Here is a 25,641-nt window from a genome sequence, read left to right on the forward strand (position 1 = left end):
CGGTACTGCGCGCCATCGTACCCGGACAATGTGGATCATTGCTCTTAATATCAACCACTGGATTGTGTAGTCCACATTCGAAAAATTACCGAGAAACATCATCTATTGGCGAGTGGGACATTAAACAACCAAAAAATCCAAGTGATTAGTGATATGTTTTATGCGAGGCCCTTAATTCTATGATTGTATTGTATGTGTGTTGGGAGTGTCAGCACCAAAGCCCTCCTGTTTCATCAGCTACAGTGTCTGAGATGCAGTCCACCTTACTGTACTTGTATTGCCTGCACCGACAAGTCGATCGCCGGTCCCGCTTGAGTTGGTCAAAGCGTCACAGGGTACAGAAGGCATCAGATCAGCACAAGTGGGTAGCCGAAACTTATAGGGTCACTAACATTTTCATATGAAATAACTGTTATTGACATACATACACACACGCACGCACGCACGCACGCACGCACGCACGCACGCACATGCAACCCATGTTTGCCGTAAAAGGTGACTATGCTTGACGTAAAAGGCGACTAACGGGATCGGGTGGTCAGGCTCGCTGACTTGGTTGATGCATGTCATCGATCCCAATTGCGTGGATCGATGCTCATGATATTAATCACTGGATTGTCTGGTTCAGACTCGATTATTTACAGACCGCCGTCATATAGCTGGAATATTGCTGAGTGCGGCGTTAAACAACAAACCAACCAACCAACATACATACACACATACACACATACACACATGCACACACATGCACACATACACACACACACACACACACACACACACACACACACACACATTAAAAGGTGTTACTTATTACTCTGATTCTCGACTTTAAGGGGCGGTGGGGTAGCCTAGTGGTTAAAGCGTTCGCTCGTCACGCCGAAGACCCGGGTTCGATTCCCGACATGGGTACAATGTGTGAAGCCCATTTCTGGTGTCCCCCGCCGCGATATTGCTTGAATATTGCTAAAAGCGGCGTAAAACCATACTCACTCACTCACTCACTCGACTTTAAACCCCAATTCACTCACGCAAACCTAAAGCACCGTCATTGTTTCATTTTAAAATGCAACGGTTATCTATAATTGTAGGTTATTTTGCATCGAATGTCTCGGTATATTTTCACAGCTGGTGTATCGTTCACGTTATTACTTCAATGAATAGTCTCAAAGACCACCTCATCGGCCTAGGGGTAGAGCGGCCGATCCCCGGCCGCGTCATACCAAAAGACGTTAAAAGATGGTACTTGTTGTTACCCTGTCTGGCGCTCGGTATTAGGGGCTAAAACAAGGACTGGTCGGTTCGGAGTCAGTATACTGTGTCTGAGTGGGGTATTCATGTTAAACTGCGGCTTGGTATCTCAGTTGGCTAGCACTATAAATCGGCATCAGTCCGGACTAGTACAATCAACCACACACACACGTGCATGCACGTCGCTATATAAGTGCAATAATCTTGGACGCGACGTTAAACCCAATTTCACCTCACCGCATAGTCTCAAAAAATATTCACATTATATGAAGAGTCCGTCTGTATTTATATATGAATTTTTATTTATTAAACAGTTATATAGAATCTATATTATGTTACATCTCTTATATGTTTTTTTCCTTAGTGGGGGCGGTCGGGTAGCCTAGTGGTTAAAGCGTTTGCTCGTCACGCCGAAGACCAGGGTTCGATTCCCGACATGGGTACAATGTGTGAAGCACATTTCTGGTGTCCCCCGCCGTGATATTGCTGGAATATTGCTAAAAACGGCGTAAAACCATACTCACTCACACTCACTCACTTTCGTTAGTGCCATAAATGTTGTCTCCTGCTCAACGTTTTCGGGTCAGGGATTTAGTGTGAACAAGTAAAACAGTTGATATACTTTTCAGATTGTTGGGATGGAGAGTAAGTGAGATAAGTTTTACGCTGAGTGTAACAGCATTTCTGGGATACCAGGCAGGGTAATAATAACTACCACCTTTAGCATTTGTGGTTATGTAGCGGCCGGAACCACCAAACTTCTGCTGTCCTTGGAAGGGGCTCTATCAACTAGACCATTGCGCTAGTCTGAGAGGACAGGAAAACGGATTTGTAAGTAAACGGATAACGGCGTATTTGTTTCATCGACCTTTTCTTCTTTAATAAAACTAGGGGCGGTCGGGGAGCCTAGTGGTTTAAGCGTTGGCTCGTCACGCCAAAGTTCGATTCCCGACATGGGTACAATGTGTGAAGCCCATTTCTGGTGTCCCCTGCTGTGATATTGCTTGAATATTGCTAAAAGCGGCGTAAAACCATACTCACTCACTCACATTAATAATACTATGTTTGTTTCGTCAACGTTGATATGCTGAGAAGTTGAGAAGTTGATAGTTAGGCACACTGAGACGACGAAACAGAAACCGCAGACCGAATTTGTTCCCGTATCAAATAACACGTTGATAACTAGACAATAGATATATAACAAAAGCATAAACGACACATTTCCTCTGTTATCGCGTTGTCCAACTCAAGACACATGCTGGAATGAAACGTAGGCCAATCTCACTGCAGGGATATCACTACGCTATCATGTTTCGACATATTCCAAATTGGTCTGGGTTTGACATCGGTAACGAGATCACGCGAGACTTGTCTCGAGGTGAAACTGAGACATGGGGTCACAAGGCGAGATTCATACCATCTCAATGCCTTGTTCAGCTGCACGACTAACAGTCTACCGCTTGAATAATGACGCCACAAGCTCTCCTGTCTATCGTGATCGCGATATGCATTTCTCAGGTAAGTCAATTATATCCTGAAATATGGGTAGCCTAGTGCTTAAAGCGGTTGTTCATCTCCCCGGGTTCGATTCCCCACATTGGTACAATGTTAAGCTAACTTTGGTGACGCCCGTCGTGAAACGGGTTGTATAATGTTAATTTTGGCGTCTCGCTCACTCACTCAGTCACACTCAGTCACACTCACTCACTCACTCACTCACTCACTCACTGGGAATGTGTCTGAGGCAGGACCCAGATTAACCTCATCTTTATGTCAGTCCATATAAATATATAACGATAGGAGAACTATAGTTCGTTTGCTGTAAAATCTTTCCGATAAGGGGGCACGGGTGGCCCAGTCGTCTAAGGCGCCGCGATTCGCTGTGCAGAGTTGCGTCCCTTTTAGCACGTCAGAAACCTATGATTGTGGGTTCGAATCCCGGTTCGCCCCGATTATATGTTTCTAGGTTTGTCAGCACCGTACCCGTGCTCGTGGGTTTCACCGAGGTGGTAAACGTCTGAGACCTGACCCGTCATGATCCGTGGATGACTAGGTCTTCAGCAACCCATGCTTGCTGTAAAAGGTGACTTCGGGCTTTCCTCCCACATTAAGCTGACACGCCGTGATATAACTGGAATAATGTTAAAAGCGGCGTTAAACCCAACTCACTCACTCACTCACTTTCCGATAAAATGCGAAATAGATATAAATCCGAAAGCTACAATTCGTCTTAAATGTCCTGAAAGTTGTTTATTTGTCCATACCAACGCGTCACCATAATTTCAGACACTGTCATAAAGTGTAGAAAAAATAGCTTAACAAACTTATCAATGGTGATTTAATGCCTGTTTTTACAAGGGATCCGCGCAATAAATATAACAGCGGAAGGGCATCGCGGAACACAGGGATAGTCTCAAAACTTCTATTCTGAAATATTTTCATTGTCACTGTTACTGCCAACTGAAATAATAATTTGACTGACATGGTCTAAACCGTCTCTATTACAATATGAAGCTTTAATTCCGGTTTCAACTTTGACAACGCAACCTGCCCAATTTGCAATAATCATAAACGTGAAATACCAAGGTTTTCAAATCATCTGTGAATTTCATCACGTGCCGTATTGTTATGACTTATTGAGCTCGTTCTGTTTATTTGCATTTGAAATTAGCTGAATAACAATACCAAGAACATCACTAACATTGCTTTGAGAATATGTTTCAGATTCTCATTGTATATTTCGTTTAATAACTACTACAGAAAGATATACGCATTTATAGATTTATAGATTATAGACTTTTCAGTTGACAGGATTTTATTTCATAAAAACATAGTAGTTTAGCCTAACACGCGCGAATTTCACGTAATAAAGGAGGGCTGTTCTGTTTTGCAGTGCAGACACCCTTATAACAATAGGCATTAAATCACCAAAATTACATGAAAGTTTGGTAAACAACTTTTTCTATCCCTCATGACAATGTCTGAAATTATGGTGTCGAGGTGGTATGGACCAACAAAAAACTGTCACGCCATTTAAGACGAATTGTTGCGTTCGGACTAATATTTATTTTGCATTTCATCGGTACGAATTTGCAGCATACGGACTATAGTGTCCCCGTGCTTAAAGGCACTGAGAGTATAGTTCTGTGGCATGTCATTGGGCATGTCAAAGGATCAGGTAATTCCAAACCAATCCAATATTTTGCCGGACCACAGCTTTTTCGGCACCCGTTCCTTTACCACTGTGGTAAATGCCTTTGGAATTCCTTCCGTACAACGAAAGGGAGCACGGGTGGCCGAGTCGTCTAAGGCGGCGCGATTCGTTGTGCAGAGTTGCGTCCCTTGGGCACGCCAGAAACCTATGATTGTGGGTTCGAATCCCGGTTCGCCCCGATTATGTTTCTAGGTTTGTCAGCACCATACCCGTGCTCGTGGGTTTCACCGAACTGGTAAACGTCTGAGACCTGCATCACTTCGGGCTTTCCTCCCATATTAAGCTGACACTCCGTGATATAACTGGAATACTGTTAAAAGCGGCGTTACACCCTACTCACTCACCGTACAACGTAAATATAAAGCGTTAACGCCCGAAGGTAGCCACACTCGATTATCCGCCGAAAGAGAATCTATTGGATGATAAGGGAAAAAAGGCGGTGAAAATTATATGAATGAATTACTGAAAATCGCGAAATCCAACGTGCCAGGAGTCGATGAGGTGAATTATTAGTAAGTACACACTGTCGTTTATAACCTATCTAAATGTAGGGACAATTAAAACAGGTAGGGTGTTTTGTTTTATGCGGGATCGTTAAGCACGTCCATATTAATTGCAGTGTGTCCAAAAAGTGTCTACTTACTGGTTTAGTCTTAATGATGGCCCGAATTGATAATGTCAACTTCAAGTCGAGGAATATTCTAACTAAGTCTGTTAATATCTATTTATTAGTAATCTTCTGTGTGTAAGTAATGAGATTTATTTATGTAGTTGCTCTTAGTCTATAGTTCATATTTCAGAGTTCAAGCCAGTCTCTAAGTGGCCGAAATCTTAGAATCACCACCATACACGTGAGTACAATATACGGACTTGTTTGTTTGTTTGTTTGTTGTTTAACGCCGCACTATTCCAGCTATATGACGGCGAGTTGTTCATACTGCCATAACGTGCGCTCGGTACTACGTGATAAACTCGACTTAATGACCGTATCTCCTAAAATTCTTTAATTCAGATACGAGACCTCCCCGTGCGAAGATTTTAGGACACCCCATAGGATTTTTCGTACGGTAGACTTTCTAATCTTTATGTCAAAGTCGAGGCTCCGTACGAGTGAGCGAACCCTTCAGACAAGCATATCTGATTTCTTGTATCTCGAAAACGAAAATAACCGAGGAATTCCGAATGCAAAATCAGTTTGTTGTGTATATTTTAATCACGATGTCGTTTTTAAGCGCTTTGATGGTAACTTTATCCAAAAGTGTAAACTATGGAGGTTATATCGGTGCTCTATGGCTGTTTTATTTGATGACCTCGAACTTTCCGAAATGAGGTGGTACAAAAATAAAGATGAATCGTAGTAGAATGCTGACATCTGATTGGCTCGGAACCCACTCATTCTTCATTTAGATTGACTGGTCAAATTTCGACCGGGGTTCAATCCCCATTATGTTATTAATCCACACAAGTTAAATGAGCCACTATATATTTAAGTCAACGGAAACTCTTTGCGTAACTGTAAAAAAAATGAACAATGTACAGTAATCTGTGTTTTCGTACGGACGTGCAGGGGGTACCGCTGCGTATGTCTGAGCTTGATCTCCGCATACTTCTTGTATGTCTGAGCGTGATTTCCACTCACCTAATGTATGTGTGAGCTTGATCTCCGCTCAACTCATGTATGTCTCAGCTGGATCTCCTCTCACCTCATGTATGTGTGAGCGTGATTTCCACTCACCTCATGTATGTGTGAGCTTGATCTCCGCTCAACTCATGTATGTCTGAGCTGGATCTCCTCTCACCTCATGTATGTCTGAGCTGGATCTCCGCTCACCTCATGTATGTCTGACTTTGATCTCCGCTCACCTCATGTATGTCTGACTTTGATCTCCGCTCACCTCATGTATGTGTGAGCTGGATCTCCTCTCACCTCATGTATGTCTGAGCTGGATCTCCACTCACCTCATGTATGTCTGAGCTGGATCTCCTCTCACCTCATGTATGTCTGACTTTGATCTCCGCTCACCTCATGTATGCGTGAGCTTGATCTCCACTCACCTCATGTATGTCTGAGCTGGATCTCCTCTCACCTCATGTATGTCTGAGCTGGATCTCCTCTCACCTCATGTATGTCTTACTTTGATCTCCGCTCACCTCATGTATGTCTGACTTTGATCTCCGCTCACCTCATGTATGTCTGACTTTGATCTCCGCTCACCTCATGTATGCGTGAGCTTGATCTCCACTCACCTCATGTATGTCTGAGCTGGATCTCCTCTCACCTCATGTATGTGTGAGCTGGATCTCCGCTCACCTCATGTATGCGTGAGCTTGATCTCCACTCACCTCATGTATGTCTGAGCTGGATCTCCTCTCACCTCATGTATGTGTGAGCTTGATCTCCGCTCACCTCATGTATGTCTGACTTTGATCTCCGCTCACCTCATGTATGTCTGACTTTGATCTCCGCTCACCTCATGTATGTGTGACTTTGATCTCCTCTCACCTCTTGTATGTCTGACTTTGATCTCCGCTCACCTCATGTATGTCTGACTTTGATCTCCGCTCACCTCATGTATGCGTGAGCTTGATCTCCGCTCACCTCATGTATGTCTGACTTTGATCTCCGCTCACCTCATGTATGTGTGAGCTGGATCTCCGCTCACCTCATGTATGCGTGAGCTTGATCATGATCTCCTCTCACCTCATGTATGTCTGACTTTGATCTCCGCTCACCTCATGTATGTCTGAGCTGGATCTCCGCTCACCTCATGTATGCGTGAGCTTGATCTCCGCTCACCTCATGTATGTCTGACTTTGATCTCCGCTCACCTCATGTATGTGTGAGCTGGATCTCCGCTCACCTCATGTATGTCTGACTTTGATCTCCACTCACCTCATGTATGTCTGAGCTGGATCTCCGCTCACCTCATGTATGTCTGACTTTGATCTCCACTCACCTCATGTATGTCTGACTTTGATCTCCACTCACCTCATGTATGTCTGACTTTGATCTCCACTCACCTCATGTATGTCTGACTTTGATCTCCACTCACCTCATGTATGTCTGACTTTGATCTCCACTCACCTCATGTATGTCTGACTTTGATCTCCGCTCACCTCATGTATGTCTGACTTTGATCTCCGCTCACCTCATGTATGTCTGACTTTGATCTCCGCTCACCTCATGTATGTGTGAGCTGGATCTCCGCTCACCTCATGTATGTGTGACTTTGATCTCCACTCACCTCATGTATGTGTGATTTTGATCTCCACTCACCTCATGTATGTCTGACTTTGATCTCCGCTCACCTCATGTATGTGTGAGCTGGATCTACGCTCACCTCATGTATGTCTGACTTTGATCTCCTCTCACCTCATGTATGCGTGAGCTTGATCTCCGCTCACCTCATGTATGTCTGACTTTGATCTCCGCTCACCTCATGTATGTCTGACTTTGATCTCCGCTCACCTCATGTATTGTCTGAGCTGGATCTCCTCTCACCTCATGTATGCGTGAGCTTGATCTCCTCTCACCTCATGTATGTCTGACTTTGATCTCCACTCACCTCATGTATGTCTGACTTTGATCTCCGCTCACCTCATGTATGTGTGAGCTGGATCTCCGCTCACCTCATGTATGTCTGACTTTGATCTCCGCTCACCTCATGTATGTGTGAGCTGGATCTCCGCTCACCTCATGTATGTCTGACTTTGATCTCCGCTCACCTCATGTATGTCTGACTTTGATCTCCGCTCACCTCATGTATGTGTGACTTTGATCTCCACTCACCTCATGTATGTCTGACTTTGATCTCCGCTCACCTCATGTATGTCTGAGCTGGATCTCCTCTCACCTCATGTATGTCTGACTTTGATCTCCGCTCACCTCATGTATGTCTGACTTTGATCTCCGCTCACCTCATGTATGTCTGACTTTGATCTCCGCTCACCTCATGTATGTCTGACTTTGATCTCGGCTCACCTCATGTATGTCTGACTTTGATCTCCGCTCACCTCATGTATGTCTGACTTTGATCTCCGCTCACCTCATGTATGTCTGTCTTTGATCTCCTCTCACCTCATGTATGCGTCAGCTTGATCTCCTCTCACCTCATGTATGTCTGACTTTGATCTCCGCTCACCTCATGTATGTCTGACTTTGATCTCCGCTCACCTCATGTATGTCTGACTTTGATCTCCGCTCACCTCATGTATGTCTGACTTTGATCTCCGCTCACCTCATGTATGTGTGAGCTGGATCTCCGCTCACCTCATGTATGTCTGACTTTGATCTCCGCTCACCTCATGTATGTCTGACTTTGATCTCCACTCACCTCATGTATGTGTGACTTTGATCTCCACTCACCTCATGTATGTCTGAATTTGATCTCCGCTCACCTCATGTATGTGTGACTTTGATCTCCTCTCACCTCATGTATGTCTGACTTTGATCTCCTCTCACCTCATGTATGTCTGACTTTGATCTCCGCTCACCTCATGTATGTCTGAGCTGGATCTCCGCTCACCTCATGTATGTCTGAGCTTGATCTCCTCTCACCTCATGTATGTCTGACTTTGATCTCCGCTCACCTCATGTATGTGTGAGTTGGATCTCCGCTCACCTCATGTATGTCTGACTTTGATCTCCGCTCACCTCATGTATGTGTGAGCTTGATCTCCGCTCACCTCATGTATGTCTGACTTTGATCTCCTCTCACCTCATGTATGTCTGACTTTGATCTCCGCTCACCTCATGTATGTCTGAGCTTGATCTCCGCTCACCTCATGTATGTCTGACTTTGATCTCCGCTCACCTCATGTATGTCTGACTTTGATCTCCGCTCACCTCATGTATGTGTGAGCTGGATCTCCGCTCACCTCATGTATGTGTGAGCTGGATCTCCGCTCACCTCATGTATGCGTGAGCTTGATCTCCTCTCACCTCATGTATGTCTGACTTTGATCTCCACTCACCTCATGTATGTCTTACTTTGATCTCCTCTCACCTCATGTATGTGTGACTTTGATCTCCTCTCACCTCATGTATGTCTTACTTTGATCTCCTCTCACCTCATGTATGTCTGACTTTGATCTCCGCTCACCTCATGTATGTCTGAGCTGGATCTCCGCTCACCTCATGTATGTCTGAGCTTGATCTCCTCTCACCTCATGTATGTCTGACTTTGATCTCCGCTCACCTCATGTATGTGTGAGCTGGATCTCCGCTCACCTCATGTATGTCTGACTTTGATCTCCGCTCACCTCATGTATGTGTGAGCTTGATCTCCGCTCACCTCATGTATGTCTGACTTTGATCTCCTCTCACCTCATGTATGCGTGAGCTTGATCTCCTCTCACCTCATGTATGTGTGACTTTGATCTCCGCTCACCTCATGTATGTCTGACTTTGATCTCCGCTCACCTCATGTATGTGTGAGCTGGATCTCCTCTCACCTCATGTATGTCTGACTTTGATCTCCACTCACCTCATGTATGTCTGACTTTGATCTCCGCTCACCTCATGTATGTGTGAGCTTGATCTCCGCTCACCTCATGTATGTCTGACTTTGATCTCCGCTCACCTCATGTATGTGTGAGCTGGATCTCCGCTCACCTCATGTATGTCTGACTTTGATCTCCGCTCACCTCATGTATGTCTGACTTTGATCTCCACTCACCTCATGTATGTGTGACTTTGATCTCCACTCACCTCATGTATGTCTGACTTTGATCTCCGCTCACCTCATGTATGTCTGAGCTGGATCTCCTCTCACCTCATGTATGTCTGACTTTGATCTCCGCTCACCTCATGTATGTCTGACTTTGATCTCCGCTCACCTCATGTATGTCTGACTTTGATGTCCGCTCACCTCATGTATGTCTGACTTTGATCTCCGCTCACCTCATGTATGTCTGACTTTGATCTCCGCTCACCTCATGTATGTCTGACTTTGATCTCCGCTCACCTCATGTATGTCTGTCTTTGATCTCCTCTCACCTCATGTATGCGTCAGCTTGATCTCCTCTCACCTCATGTATGTCTGACTTTGATCTCCGCTCACCTCATGTATGTCTGACTTTGATCTCCGCTCACCTCCTGTATGTCTGACTTTGATGTCCGCTCACCTCATGTATGTCTGACTTTGATCTCCGCTCACCTCATGTATGTGTGAGCTGGATCTCCGCTCACCTCATGTATGTCTGACTTTGATCTCCGCTCACCTCATGTATGTCTGACTTTGATCTCCACTCACCTCATGTATGTGTGACTTTGATCTCCACTCACCTCATGTATGTCTGACTTTGATCTCCGCTCACCTCATGTATGTCTGAGCTGGATCTCCGCTCACCTCATGTATGTCTGAATTTGATCTCCGCTCACCTCATGTATGTGTGACTTTGATCTCCCCTCACCTCATGTATGTCTGACTTTGATCTCCTCTCACCTCATGTATGTCTGACTTTGATCTCCGCTCACCTCATGTATGTCTGAGCTGGATCTCCGCTCACCTCATGTATGTCTGAGCTTGATCTCCTCTCACCTCATGTATGTCTGACTTTGATCTCCGCTCACCTCATGTATGTGTGAGTTGGATCTCCGCTCACCTCATGTATGTCTGACTTTGATCTCCGCTCACCTCATGTATGTGTGAGCTGGATCTCCGCTCACCTCATGTATGTCTGACTTTGATCTCCTCTCACCTCATGTATGTCTGACTTTGATCTCCGCTCACCTCATGTATGTCTGAGCTTGATCTCCGCTCACCTCATGTATGTCTGACTTTGATCTCCGCTCACCTCATGTATGTCTGACTTTGATCTCCGCTCACCTCATGTATGTGTGAGCTGGATCTCCGCTCACCTCATGTATGTGTGAGCTGGATCTCCGCTCACCTCATGTATGCGTGAGCTTGATCTCCTCTCACCTCATGTATGTCTGACTTTGATCTCCACTCACCTCATGTATGTCTTACTTTGATCTCCTCTCACCTCATGTATGTGTGACTTTGATCTCCTCTCACCTCATGTATGTCTTACTTTGATCTCCTCTCACCTCATGTATGTCTGACTTTGATCTCCGCTCACCTCATGTATGTCTGAGCTGGATCTCCGCTCACCTCATGTATGTCAGAGCTTGATCTCCTCTCACCTCATGTATGTCTGACTTTGATCTCCGCTCACCTCATGTATGTGTGAGCTGGATCTCCGCTCACCTCATGTATGTCTGACTTTGATCTCCGCTCACCTCATGTATGTGTGAGCTTGATCTCCGCTCACCTCATGTATGTCTGACTTTGATCTCCTCTCACCTCATGTATGTCTGAGCTGGATCTCCTCTCACCTCATGTATGTGTGACTTTGATCTCCGCTCACCTCATGTATGTCTGACTTTGATCTCCGCTCACCTCATGTATGTGTGAGCTGGATCTCCTCTCACCTCATGTATGTGTGAGCTGGATCTCCGCTCACCTCATGTATGTGTGAGCTGGATCTCCGCTCACCTCATGTATGCGTGAGCTTGATCTCCGCTCACCTCATGTATGTCTGACTTTGATCTCCTCTCACCTCATGTATGCGTGAGCTTGATCTCCGCTCACCTCATGTATGTCTGACTTTGATCTCCGCTCACCTCATGTATGTCTGACTTTGATCTCCACTCACCTCATGTTTGTGTGACTTTGATCTCCACTCACCTCATGTATGTCTGACTTTGATCTCCGCTCACCTCATGTATGTCTGAGCTTGATCTCCGCTCACCTCATGTATGTCTGACTTTGATCTCCGCTCACCTCATGTATGTCTGACTTTGATCTCCTCTCACCTCATGTATGCGTGAGCTTGATCTCCGCTCACGTCATGTATGTCTGACTTTGATCTCCGCTCACCTCATGTATGTGTGAGCTGGATCTCCGCTCACCTTATGTATGTGTGAGCTGGATCTCCGCTCACCTCATGTATGTCTGACTTTGATCTCCGCTCACCTCATGTATGTCTGACTTTGATCTCCACTCACCTCATGTATGTGTGACTTTGATCTCCACTCACCTCATGTATGTCTGACTTTGATCTCCGCTCACCTCATGTATGTCTGAGCTGGATCTCCGCTCACCTCATGTATGTGTGACTTTGATCTCCGCTCACCTCATGTATGTCTGAGCTTGATCTCCGCTCACCTCATGTATGTCTGACTTTGATCTCCGCTCACCTCATGTATGTCGAACTTGATCTCCGCTCACCTCATGTATGTCTGACTTTGATCTCCGCTCACCTCATGTATGTGTGAGCTTGATCTCCGCTCACCTCATGTATGTCTGAGCGTGATCTCCGCTCACCTCATGTATGTCTGAGCGTGATCTCCGCTCACCTCATGTATGTCTGACTTTGATCTCCTCTCACCTCATGTATTGTCTGAGCTGGATCTCCGCTCACCTCGTGTATGTCTGACTTTGATCTCCGCTCACGTCATGTATGTCTGAGCTTGGTCTCCGCTCACCTCATGTATGTCTGAGATTGATCTCCGCTCACCTCATGTATGTCTGAGCTGGATCTCCGCTCACCTCATGTATGTCTGAGCTGGATCTCCGCTCACCTCATGTATGACTGACTTTGATCTACGCTCACCTCATGTATGTCTGACTTTGATCTCCTCTCACCTCATGTGTGTCTGAGTTTGATCTCCGTTCACCTCATGTATGTCTCAAGTTTGATCATTCGGTCGATGGAATCTGACATCTTGGTTTGTCACAATAACCGCAACTATGGTATACTGTGACATACGCCGCAGTAAACTAACACTTCGTGAAAGTACTGAAACACCAGTCACAGCTGCGTGACTTCGTCATGTGTCTTGAACATGTTTATTCAATATTATCTCAAAAGGACGTGAGTGCCATTGATTTCCACAGTGCGGAATTGTCTAACCTCTCATGCAAATGACAAAACAAGACAGTAATCAGTATTCGCCTTTTGCCGAGCCATCGATTACTTAAAAGGCAACATTGGTATTATCATGGATCACCATTGCATCAACACAAAACTTTCGGGAAATTTTTGCTATCAGCTTTTAGCTTTGTTAACATATATGAGTGCATGCCATTAATGGCACGCCTTCGCCCAGAAACCTCATGTCTGTCTTGTTTGTTGTTTAATGCCGCACTCAGCAATATTTCAACTATATGACGCCGGTCTGTAATAATAGGCACCAGACGGAGGCCAGGAAGCGCCCAGACGGACTCTGCGGGGAATTGTTGTGATCTGCAGACAGAAAAGGGATATGTGAGCGTAAATATCAATTTGATACTAATTACAGGTCAAGTGAGAGGCAATTAATCCCGCGCATTGTCCGGAAAAAAGGGTTTCCGAGTTAACGGGGTCCGAATTAACAACGTTTCACTGTTTCGAAATATTGTCTGCTTGTTTGTGGCTTAACGCAGCACTCAGCAATATTCCAGCTATATGGCGGCGGTCTGTAAATAATCGAATCTGTACCAGACAGTCCAGTGATTGACATTATGAGCATCGATCTGAGCGATGGGATACGATGACTAGCATCAGCCAAGTCGTCGAGTCTGACCACCCTATCCCGTTAGTCGCCTCTTACGACAAACATTGGTTGTTGCTGTGCCGGGAGTCGACACCCACCAACTAAAACGATCATGCGCGATGTCGTAGACTGAATGTGACGACCATCCGACAAGACAGGTCGGTTGGTCCACACAAAAGAAGCCACCGGTGTGAATCTCGCTAGGGGTGGGGACAGCTTTGCCCCCTAAGGAGCCGTTATTGCTCTTTGCCGCGCAATAATGTGACGGTGCTGGTTTCGAGTCACAGAATCGCCCTGATTACGATTCATGGTCGGTCAGCTCCCGTGATCATGGATCTTAGTAAAAGTATAAACGTTTAAGACCTACATTACTACGGGGTTTCCTCCCACATTAAACAGACGCACCGTGATATACCTTAATTTTAGTTGGTTCAGTTTCTTACCACCACTTACCCCCCCCCCCCCCCCCCCCCCAACGACACGCACGCACGCACGCACGCGCGCGCGCCGAATATCAAATTCTGACATGTAACTCTCTTTCTCACTCGTATAGTGTCCAAAAACCCTCTATCTTGTATTTTAAGGTAAAGCGAATACGTTTTAATGCAGTGATGCCCTGTCATGGCAGTACCATTTGTTAAATACTTTGCTTTAATTTAATATTTGTTTTAGGGCCAATACATAACACATATGATCACACAAACATACGTGTTTTGTCAACAAGTCGTGGTTGATACGCATATTTTGTTTGTGGCCTCCGTCAACAATATTCCAGCTATATGATGGCGGAGTGTATATAACAGAGTCTCGTCAAATCTGTGGTTGATATAACGGCAATGTCCAACCAAGTCAACGAGCCTGACCACCCGTCCTGATCCATTAAATCGCCTCTTACGACAAGCCTAAGCCATTGGGTCTCTATCTAATAGTGAGTGAAGTGTGTTTAACGCCGCGTTAACATTACGCCAGTTCTATCACGGCGTCTCAGCCTAATGTGGGAGACAACCCCGAAGTGATGCATATCTCAAAAATTTACCGCCTTGAGGATACCCAGGAGTTCGGGTATGGCTCTGACAAACCAAGAAACATAATCAGGGCGAGCCCGCATTCGAAGTTACGAACGTAGGTTCCTGGCTTGCCAAAGGGACGCAACTCTGCACAGCGAATTGTTGCGTCCTAGAGGGCTGGCCCACCCGTGCCACCACCACAGTAACTGTTCATTGAAAATTTAATCTTTTGAAGAGTGATCGAGTTTTGTTTGACGGTTTTCCAGTAATATCATGGCGGGGGAAAAGTCCGAAGTGATGCAAGTCCCTCGTATTATTGACCCCCTATTTTAAAAGAGGTGGGACATTATGATATGGATTTTCATATGGATATGAATGAACAGTGTCAATATTAATGTTTATCACATATGTTAATGATAGTTCTGTCACAGTTGCTTAACCGTTATGTTTTTTTCCCTATTTTGGACCCGATGTTTTTCTCAAATACTACAAGAACACCCAATAGATGAAGTCACAAAAAATAACCACCCGATCCACTCCTTCTTTTATTGTTGATCTTTTCTGAGATATGAAACGAGGCACTCCTATGGCATTGCTCTTTTAATTCAATAGTACACAAATGTATATTGTAGGATTATAGTAACGTCAAAAAAGCTAATTGGGTCAAATATACTGAACCAAATTAAAAACTTCACAATCCTCAAATTTTAACCCTTATTGTGTATTTAAACAGTAATGGCCACGTATTGTCTTCAGATAACACCCGTTTTTGTGCAGGTGAATCGATCAAAATCATGTGCACAGCACTATAGTGGCAAAAGTGTTTTTTCACGTGCAACTGGTCACGTGGCCATAATACCGCACGTGTTTTCAGCCATACTTGTTAGCAGTATTAACAAAAAAAGAAAAACACAAGAAAACAAAAGTCTTTACGGCCATTTGTCATGCCACGCCTTTCAAATGTGCAACGTGAACGTGCCATCGGCATGTTGCAGACGGGAACGTCCGTAGCTGAAGTCGCAAGGACGATGGGTTGTAGTCCACGGACTGTTTATGATTTACAGACGCGTCTACAGCAAACGGGTACCACCGCTGATCGCCCTCGGCCAGGTCGACCACGTGTGACGTCACATGCAGAGGATCGTCAGATTGTCTTACGTCACCTCCGTAACCGATTTTTGACAGCTACATCAACCAGAAATGAACTGTTTAGGGGTAGACTGAGTGCGCAAACTGTTCGAAACCGTCTGAGAACTGCTCACCTTCAAGCACGACGGCCATACTGCGGGCCGATTCTGACTCAATTACACAGACGTCAACGTCAATTGTGGGCGCAGCGACACTTACGATGGACTCAGAGGAATTGGAATCAAGTTGTCTTCAGTGATGAATCCCGATTTAATCTTCGATTTGCTGATGGTAGGGCGAGGGTGTGGAGGCGCCGTCATGAACGTTACGCCCAGTGTTGTGTACAGGAAGTTGACAGATTTCGAGGCGGAAGTGTCATGGTGTGGGGTGCTTTCTGTGGCAATGCACGTTCCAGGCTTCTTGTCATCCGTGGCAACCTCAACGCTGCTGCTTACCGCGACCAGGTACTGGCACCAGAACTTCTGCCTTTTATGGCAGCACATGGACCCGCTTTGATCTTCCAACACGACAATGCCAGACCCCACACAGCAATTTTGACAAGGAATTTCCTTCAGAATGCGGGAGTCAACCTCATGGACTGGCCGTCAAGGTCTCCCGACCTCAATCCCATCGAACACGTCTGGGATACTCTTGGCAGAAGTCTGCGCACTCTCCAGAACCAACCACAGAATTTGCAAGATCTTGGCACCATTTTGCAGCAACAATGGCGTCGTCTTCCCAATGATGTGTTCACAAGCTTCACAAGGTCCATGCGGAGGCGTTGTGTGGCAGTTGTCAACGCACATGGTGGCCACCCACGCTACTGAACTTGTGTGCCATCAGATTATCGTGCTTGGGACTTATGATTTAAACTGTTAATATTATTACCGATACCGTAGGTGCTAGGAACAAATTATGGTTACCACCGTTAATTAAAATCCTTCTTTGGACATTAATGATTAAAAATTACCTTCTCTGATACATTTGTCCGTTGTATATCATATATGGGATTACTTTTAAAAATGTGAAGTTTTTAATTTGACTCAGTATATTTCACATCCCGAACTGTCTTTGAAAGTCAAACTGATACAAATGACACTTCAAGAGAGCGAAATACCCAAGGGGAAAGGAAATTGTAGAATTCAATTTGTAAACATTTTATCTTATTCAGAGTCGATTCTGATCAATGATTCCTAGGTATGTCAATTACTTTATCTCAGAGAAGAAACATGACATATGATCAATTATTTATATTTCCCTGGGATGCAGCAGTGCGGATAGTCTAAGATGTATACAATGTATTGTCAAGAAGTAATTGCAAATTTGACTTGCAAAAGGTTTTGAGTCGAATGTATGTCCTCATAGAATACGTGACGATCTGTTCTGTGCTGCGTTGGCGAATATGTGAGTGAATAAATATTTGCGCCGCTTTACACAGTGTAATCAGTTGCTATGTTGGGAATCGAACCTAGATCTTAGGCGCGACGTGCAAATGGTTTTATCACCAGGCGACCATTCATGTTACTTTGAAATTCCATATCGTAATGTCCGGCTGCGAATGGTTACAGGAGGCCCAGCAGTTCGCTGTGCAGAGTTGCGTCCCTTGAGCACACCAGAAACTCGTGATCGTGCTCGAATCCTGGTTCGCCCCGATTATGTTTCTAGGTTTGTCAGCACCATACCCATGCTCGTGGGTTTAACCCTCTGGATGCCGAGTTTTTTCCTGAGGCACATTTTCCTAAGATCGGAAAAGTGAAGGTTGTGCGAGAATTGCGCTCATGCGGCGCTGGATCTACCTCTGGCTATACAATTACGCAGAGTTGGAGAATATTAAATTTCCTATTTGATGGTGTAAATTTAACTGCAAATAATTAACCGGTTTTAAAATAAGACACTTCTAAGTGTTGTCCGAGAATTTATTCTGCGTTGAAAAACAGTCAATTTCTCCGCTTTTTATCGTACACCGATAAAAGTACTGTGAGACGATTTTTTGTATTTAGACGCTTTACCGAAAAAGTGAGCGAACAAAATACTGCCTAATATCTGAACGACATAACTACATTTGAAATGGAGTTATATGCGTATGTATAACGACAAACATTCAATTCCAAAAATAGCATGCCGTAAATGACGAAAACTGATTTTTCTCTATAACGTCAAAAGGCGACAGAGAGGTTACACACGTACAAAAAAAGGGGGCATAACTCCACTATGCTTAGCTCTAGTTTGTTGTAACTCAGGTCACTTGATGAGAATTAGCTGTGGGTAAGGACAATATATTTTAGTGGTGTTTTGTTCAGGAGGAACCAAACTATTCCAACACAAATATCGACATTGAAACTGCAGACGTTTAGTTATAAAATATACCCATAAGAAATGATGAAATCGTACTTCATAAAAAGGAGGTAATAGAGAAATGGATGGCTTGATCTAACCTATAACTTAGTCCTTAGGTTGTGTGCGTGATGTATTTTGAATTTTATTCGACTTCAAAGTGAGGGTTGTAGAGGAGGGACATATATGACCCTGTGGCATCCAGGGGGTTAACCAAAGCGGTAGATGTCTGAGACCTGCATCATTTGGGCTTTCGTCACTGTTCAAAGTGGCGTCAAACCAACCACAATCACTCATTCATAACATAAACACAGAATAAGGACCTGAAGTACCGATAACAGTATAACTTAATTCCATAACTGTACATGCTACAACGATGACATCTATTGGCTTGTATTACCCAGAGGTTGAAGAGGCTCATGATGAGATACTAAATTTGTTGGTTTGGTTGGTTGGTTTGTTGTTTAACGCCGCACTCAGCAATATTCCAGCTATATGACGGCGGTCTGTAAATAATCGAGTCTGGACCAGACAATCCAGTGATTAATATCATGAGCATCGATCCACGCAATTGGGATTGATGACCTGCATCAACCAAGTCAGCGAGCCTGACCACCCGATCCCGTTAGTCACCTTTTACGGCAAGCATGGATTGCTGAAGACCTATTCTACCCTGGAATCTTCACTAAATTTGTACGTCACACGTGTGTCTTAAAATGATGACCTCATGATTGTCGTTTGATTGGATAACTCGAACCTCGCCAACTTAATTTGATATTGCCTTGATTAGTGTTGAAAGTAAAAAAATAGTAGGCTGAGAAGAAATGGTGGACGTCGTTGAAGTTTTAATCTTTCGAGGTTTTCATCGGTACCTAACTTGCTAACTCCTAATTTCTGTTTTCAGGCACCACCTTTGGTGGTTGTCAATAGCAACATTTCACAGAGTAGGTACGGTGACCGGTACGAGGGCATCCTCATCGACATCATCTCCAAGATCGCTCGTCAAGCCAACTTCACATTTGACATACACGTCGTCAACGACAACCAATACGGCTTCGAGTCATCCCCCGGACAATGGAATGGCATGATCGGGGAGGTGATCAATAACGTAAGTAGCCGGAGGGGGGAGGGGGGGGGAGCGTCAACGAGGGATAGCCAATGGAAATAGTGAGTGAGTGAGTTGGGTTTAACGCTGCTTTTAACAGTATTCCAGTTATATCGCGGCGTGTCAACTTAATGTGGGGGGAAAGCCCGAAGTGATGCAGGTCTCAGACGTTTACCACTTCGGTGAAACCCACGAGCATGGGTATCGTGCTGACAAACCTAGAAACATTGTCGGGGCGAACCGGGATTCAAACCCACAATCATAGGTTTCTGGCGTGCCTACCTCTGCACAGCCAATGGAAATAAAGGGGTGTATAAGTGGTATGTGACAGCCTGGAACGAAGTGTTCGAGAGGGTGCGCGTGCGTGCGTGCGTGCGTGCGTGCGTGCATGTGTGTGTGTGTTGGGAAGGGGTCGCGAGGGGGGCGGTGGTACGGAGCGATCGAAGGAAGAGAAGCAATGGAAGTAGAGGAGAGAGATTATGCAGGGTGCTCAGCTGGAAGCAGTCGTGTTTCCAATATGCCCTGAAAGGATAATTTATAAGAAACACACAGATATATTTATTTTCGAATGCATACCAAACGTCTTTTTTATAACATTTTTGGAACATAGCTTTAAAAAATAATTTGTTTGCTTATGGTAGTGTGAGACGTTATTTACTTAGGAATTCTTTCATCGGGTGATAAACTTCAGCGAAACAGTACGCTAACGGACGTTGTCTTCTTTTGTTGAGGTTACTGCAAACGTAACAGCAAAACAAATGCGTTACTTAGCTAATCAAATACCATTAATTTTTATATTATTTAATCATAAAATGGAGTCTGCTACATTAAAGGTGATAATGAAAGAGGGAGACTAAAGCCAGTGGACCTCGGGCAGAGATGGAAAGGGCGTGGCAGAAAGGGGCACCAGGGGGGTTAACGGAGACAGGTACAGGGGAGATCTATGTGGGAGTAAGGTACGGAGGGCAGAAGATGAGGCAGGGGATGACGGAGATGAGTAGGAGCAGGTGGTACCTCACTGGCGAGGGTCTCGAGGGTCAGAGCGGGGAAGGAGTGACCGATAGGCTCTTGGACACGAGCAACCGAGAAAAGGTGATAACGAGACACGAGCACGTTTTCCAGATGATCTGGAACCACAGTACCACACGTGAGGTCGACGCGGTACAGATGGGTACAGATGTCAGGGTTAGGGATCTGTGGAGAAGGGTTAATATCGGGAAGGGCAGGATGAGTTAAATATTAGAATTGTCCACAGATGTTTGCTGTAACATGGATGCTGTAACTGTCTATATGTTGCACTAACGCAAAGGTCAAGCCGGAACTATGTTTTTCATTCATCAAAAAGTAACGATACTTCGAGATTAACACCTTTTTGGTACCAAAAGAACCCCATTGAATTCTTTAAATACATACAGACTACAGACAGATCGGCCGGGTCTCTTTGTTAAAATTCTTTGAGCGTGATGCACTCAACCACTTTCGACTGTCAACTTCCTAGCGTAAGGCATAAGGCAGCTTGGGTTGTATACTGCCCAGGGAGCTGAGAATGACATTCGAGTGCACACTGTTCCATTGACCGGGTACTCATCATTATTTTTATTATCATTATCTGTAGGTGGCAGACATCGCTGCAGCTCCTCTTACCATCGCTTCCAGGAGGGCCGGCGTCATCAGCTTCTCCCAGCCCATCATGGACGCCGGCATCCGCATCCTGTACAAGAAGCCCACGACGTCCATGTACAACCAGTCCCTCCTCATCCTCCTCTCGCCCTTCACCACCGGACTGTGGTTCATGATCCTCGCATCCTTTGTTGTGGCCAGCCTCATCTTCTTCGCCATCGGGAAGCTGAGCCCGTATGAGGAACTTCAGGACAACCCCCACGTCGGCGACGACATCCCTCTTACTACCACGCTCATCAACGCCTTCGTCTACACCATCAGTTCCTTCATGCACCAAGGTGAGGACAGCGTGGCTAGCACACCAACGACATCTAGGCCTACACTGTTGCTGAAATGTTGTTCAACAATACTCTGTTGGCTGCTCTTGGGATATGCCTATTCATATTTAATGAGGTTTTGTTATTATATATGTATTTCACTCACTACCTCAAGACATAAAATTAATTTCCCTTAAAGGAGAAAGTAAACCGTTAGTTTGGACACATTTCCAGGCCATAAAGTGAGCATTTTTTTTATAATTGAGAAAGTCTTGTTCTGATTTACATGAAAATATCTGATTTCTGTTCTAACACACTTCGCTATATAAGTGTAACAATCTTGAATGGCTTTAACCTCCATTTCGCCTCACCTCACCACTTTCACAGCATCTAAAAATATATATTTGCTCATTTTTTAAGCCATGCAAATCATGCGGCCCGCCCAAAATCCCCTTATAAAACCTTTCCTTTTTCATTGCAAATGTTTGACAAGTACAGCTATCACTGGTCAAAAAGTAAAAATAAACGTTATTCTCCAGTGTTCTGCACCCTAACCCTAACACAACAGTATTGTGATCATGCGAAGTTAAAGTACCAAGATATTCCTTCGGTACAATAGACACGTCGACTCTCTTGGACCGCAATGCTTTGAGTTTCGTTGAAGGTAGTACCCTACACAAAGCATTTACATCAATGGGCACCGTAATGACATGATAAATACTATGTATGGATGCTACGACCCATCGATCGGACGGCGTGGAACGATGCCCCTCCCATAATCATTTCCCATTTCAAACACATACAGTGATGAATGCTGGACATGTCCCGTCGACCTGTGCTGGTCGTTAGAGGCGACCAAATGAATCAGGTGAACAAGGTGACGTGGTTGATTGCGTGACCGTACCCCGACGGCGTGTTTCGTTGCACTCTGATTTTCTGATCCAGACTCGATGTACTAAAAGCCATCGTTATATAGCAATCGTTATATTGCTGAGGAAGGCGTTAAACAAAAAATACTGATAATGACCAATTAGTGTACATTTTTTTGTGATAGCATCAACGGAATTAAAAACATCAAGTTTTCATGCAACTCTTTTGACATCTAGACTGGTCACACATCAACAAATTCACTTTCACATCATAGTTATATTTGTTAAAATACTCATTTACGAAAATAAAAAGCAAAAACTGCACACTTTCCAAAATATTCAACTTAAACTGTCAGAATACTATAATGTAACAAATTGTGCAGCTGCTATGACCAGCAATATATTTTATAATTTCTGGTCAACATGTCATATGCTTTTCATGTAAGTGTGAAAATGATCTACATGCAATAAAAATGTAAACTTTCGTTTCCTCTTATTCCAGAGAGAGCAGGGGTTCCACGCTCCACTTCTGGCCGCATCATGTCCATCTTCTGGTGGATTTTCACCACCCTGGTTTTTACCACATTCGCCGCCAACTTCACAGCGTTCCTCTTGGTCAGACCCCCCGACATTCGCACCATCCCCTTCATGTCCTTCGACGAGCTGTCCAAGCAAACTGACGTCAAGTACGGCACTCTGGCTAAAGGCTACACCAACTACTACTTCTCCAAGTCCAAGAGACCTCTGGAACAACGCCTGTGGAAGAAGATGTCTTCCGACGCCACCCTGATGGCCAAGAGCGTGAGTGAAGGTGTGGCCCGCGTCAGAAATGAAAACTACGCTTTCATCATGGAAGGTCCTACGGCTGAGTTCCTCTCTGGTCAATATCCCTGCGACACCATGGTCGTTGGAGAACCCTTGGACGACAGAGCCTACGGATTCGCCTGCGGGCAGAACAGCGATGTATGTACCCTTCTCAACCCCTACATCCTGAAACTGAAGCAGAACAGTTATCTGTCCAACAGGAGAAGAAAATGGATGAAGAATTACCAATGTAGCTATGGTGGAAAGAATGAAATCAAGATCAGGGGAAGTCCCGTGGTGGATGTGTTTGGCATTTCAGGAATAAGGTTGGAGACCCAGCTGTCCTTCAACAGGTTCTCTGCCGCTCTGTTTATTCTCTTGGCTGGTGTTGTGCTAAGTTTGATCGTTTTGGGAGGGGAGATATTTTATGTTAGTAAATTTGGTCTCCCTCAAAAGTAGTTTCTGAGATTCTGACTTCTTTGCAATAGGTCGGTTTTGCGGATGTGATGTTCGGTTGATGAACTGTACGCTGGTGTAGGTTAGATAATTCGGAGGGAAAATATTTCATGTCAATCACCCCTCCCAAACGTACTTTATCATGTATAAGAATTTGTCCATGGAAATAGGTTTTCTCTGCTGAAGTCAAGCTATGATACGTTTGATTGTGTTTAGAGGGAAGACACATTTCCCTCCTCATTATATGTTCTCCCTAAAAAGTAGTTTGAGTACGTATATCTTTTGAAGTTAGCATATTAGCGAAAATCTGTATGAGTTATACTCCATGAAAATGTACATGTACTTGATTTAAGTAAAATATTCAGCCGCAGTGGTTGAAGATAAATGTGTATGAGCAAATGTCGTCAGTAGTTTGTAGGTCAAGTTTATCATTTGTAACGTGTTTAAAGGTACTCGAAACAAGAAAGTGTAGCAGCTCATTTTGAAAGTCAATAATCAAACCCCTATTGCCTGGACAATTTAGCTTCTCCTTCAATGTGAAGAAATTAAGCAAGCTGAAAAATGTTTTCCCATGTTACCATAGGTCATTAAAACATTACACATGTGCCGTCTTTACAACAGAGGCAGTGTGGTGACCAGTCGTCAAAGGCGACGGAATTCGCCGTGCCTGAAACCTGTGATCGTTGGTTCGAAACGTGGACTCGCCCCGACTTGAATCGTAGTTTCTTAGTCAATCGGCACCATATCCGTGTTCATGGGAATCACGAAAACGTTTAACAACAAAGACATCCCAAGGTTTGTCAGAACTAGGTCGGTGGTTATGGGTTTCGTAACGTCTAAGACTGCATCACTTTCCTCTCAGATCAAGTTGTCACGCCGTGATATAACTGGAATGCTGTTCAAAGCAGCGTTAAGGAAAACTCATTCTTCAAAACATTTCAATTTACAATGAACATTTAATATAATGGGGGCAGAGGTGGTCAAGTCTTCTGATGCGCTGCAATTCACTGTGCAGAGTTGCGTCCCTTGGACACTATTAACCTTGGGGTCGAATCCTATTTGCCCGATTATGTTTCTAGGTTTGTCAGTACCATTCGCGTTTTCTTTGGTTTAACTAAAGTGAAATAGGCCTGTATCACTTCGGGCTTTCCTCCCACGTTAAGCTGACACGTCGTGATATGAATTGAATATTGATCAAAGCGGAGTTAAGCCAACTTACTCACGTGATATAACAGGCAAAACAAATTTGACATATCTTAAATGGTTATTTTCATTGCAATTGCCTCACTCATTATTGTTGGAAGGGTAGTTTAACGTACAACGCCGCACCCAGCAATATTACAGCTATGTGATGGTGGCCTGTACATAATCGAGTCTGGACCAGACAATCCAGTGATTGATATTATGATGATCGATCCACGCCATCGTGGAAAGTTGATATGTCATCAACCAAGTCAGCGAGCCTGACCACTCGATCCATTGAGTCCCCTCTTACGACCAGCACAGGGTGCCAGGGATCAGTTTTAACCTGGATTCCGCATGGATTCTCTCATCGTCTTCAGCATCATCACACCAGAATTTAACTGAATCGATGTATTTGCCACTTGTACAGTATCGGGATGTCCATATGTAAGTGCAGTTGTCCATGGCCAGTTGCAATAAACGTATTATTTTGGAAAGGGGTTGTGTTTTAGCATGAGGAAACAACAGGATCTGTTTCGTCGGATAATCGAGGCTGGTTTTTGTCTGGCGTTGACGTTTTATATTCAATCTACATGTATGTCACTTAGTCTGATGTCTCGCATTAAGTTTATACGCTATAAAATATCTGAAATTTGGATCAAGACATGTTAAGGGAAGATTCATCCACGACATGTGAAGGTATTGGACTGAAAGATAACTCTGAAATTGTCATCATTTTACCATCTCTCCAGATGCTCGGGTTCGCCATGTAGGGGTGCGTCCATTACGCATTTCAGACACCTATGATCG

At 44.5% G+C, this 25,641-nt stretch overlaps 1 protein-coding gene across 1 annotated transcript; it reads left to right on the forward strand.

The window, feature by feature from the left end:
- The first annotated feature begins 2,635 nt into the window (after positions 1–2,635).
- LOC124112652 (glutamate receptor ionotropic, kainate glr-3-like) lies at positions 2,636–25,312 on the forward strand. The gene is made up of 5 exons (XM_046472783.2): positions 2,636–2,769; positions 5,266–5,316; positions 19,383–19,586; positions 21,199–21,541; positions 22,892–25,312. The coding sequence occupies exons 1-5, from the start codon at positions 2,719–2,721 to the stop codon at positions 23,650–23,652; spliced, it is 1,410 nt and encodes a 469-aa protein (XP_046328739.1). The 5' UTR covers positions 2,636–2,718; the 3' UTR covers positions 23,653–25,312.
- Positions 25,313–25,641: the final 329 nt, after the last annotated feature.

This window comes from Haliotis rufescens, unplaced genomic scaffold (genome assembly GCF_023055435.1).
Source record: "Haliotis rufescens isolate VD_foot unplaced genomic scaffold, xgHalRufe1.0.p SCAF_95, whole genome shotgun sequence".
NCBI classification, from domain to species: domain Eukaryota; kingdom Metazoa; phylum Mollusca; class Gastropoda; order Lepetellida; family Haliotidae; genus Haliotis; species Haliotis rufescens.

Excerpts from the sequence above, each read along its gene's own strand:
- LOC124112652 (XM_046472783.2), top strand. The coding sequence starts at position 2,719 with ATGACGCCACAAGCTCTCCTGTCTATCGTGATCGCGATATGCATTTCT. Across the intron at positions 5,317-19,382 it reads TTAGAATCACCACCATACAC|GCACCACCTTTGGTGGTTGT; the intron begins GTGAGTACAATA and ends TTCTGTTTTCAG. Across the intron at positions 21,542-22,891 it reads CAGTTCCTTCATGCACCAAG|AGAGAGCAGGGGTTCCACGC; the intron begins GTGAGGACAGCG and ends CTCTTATTCCAG.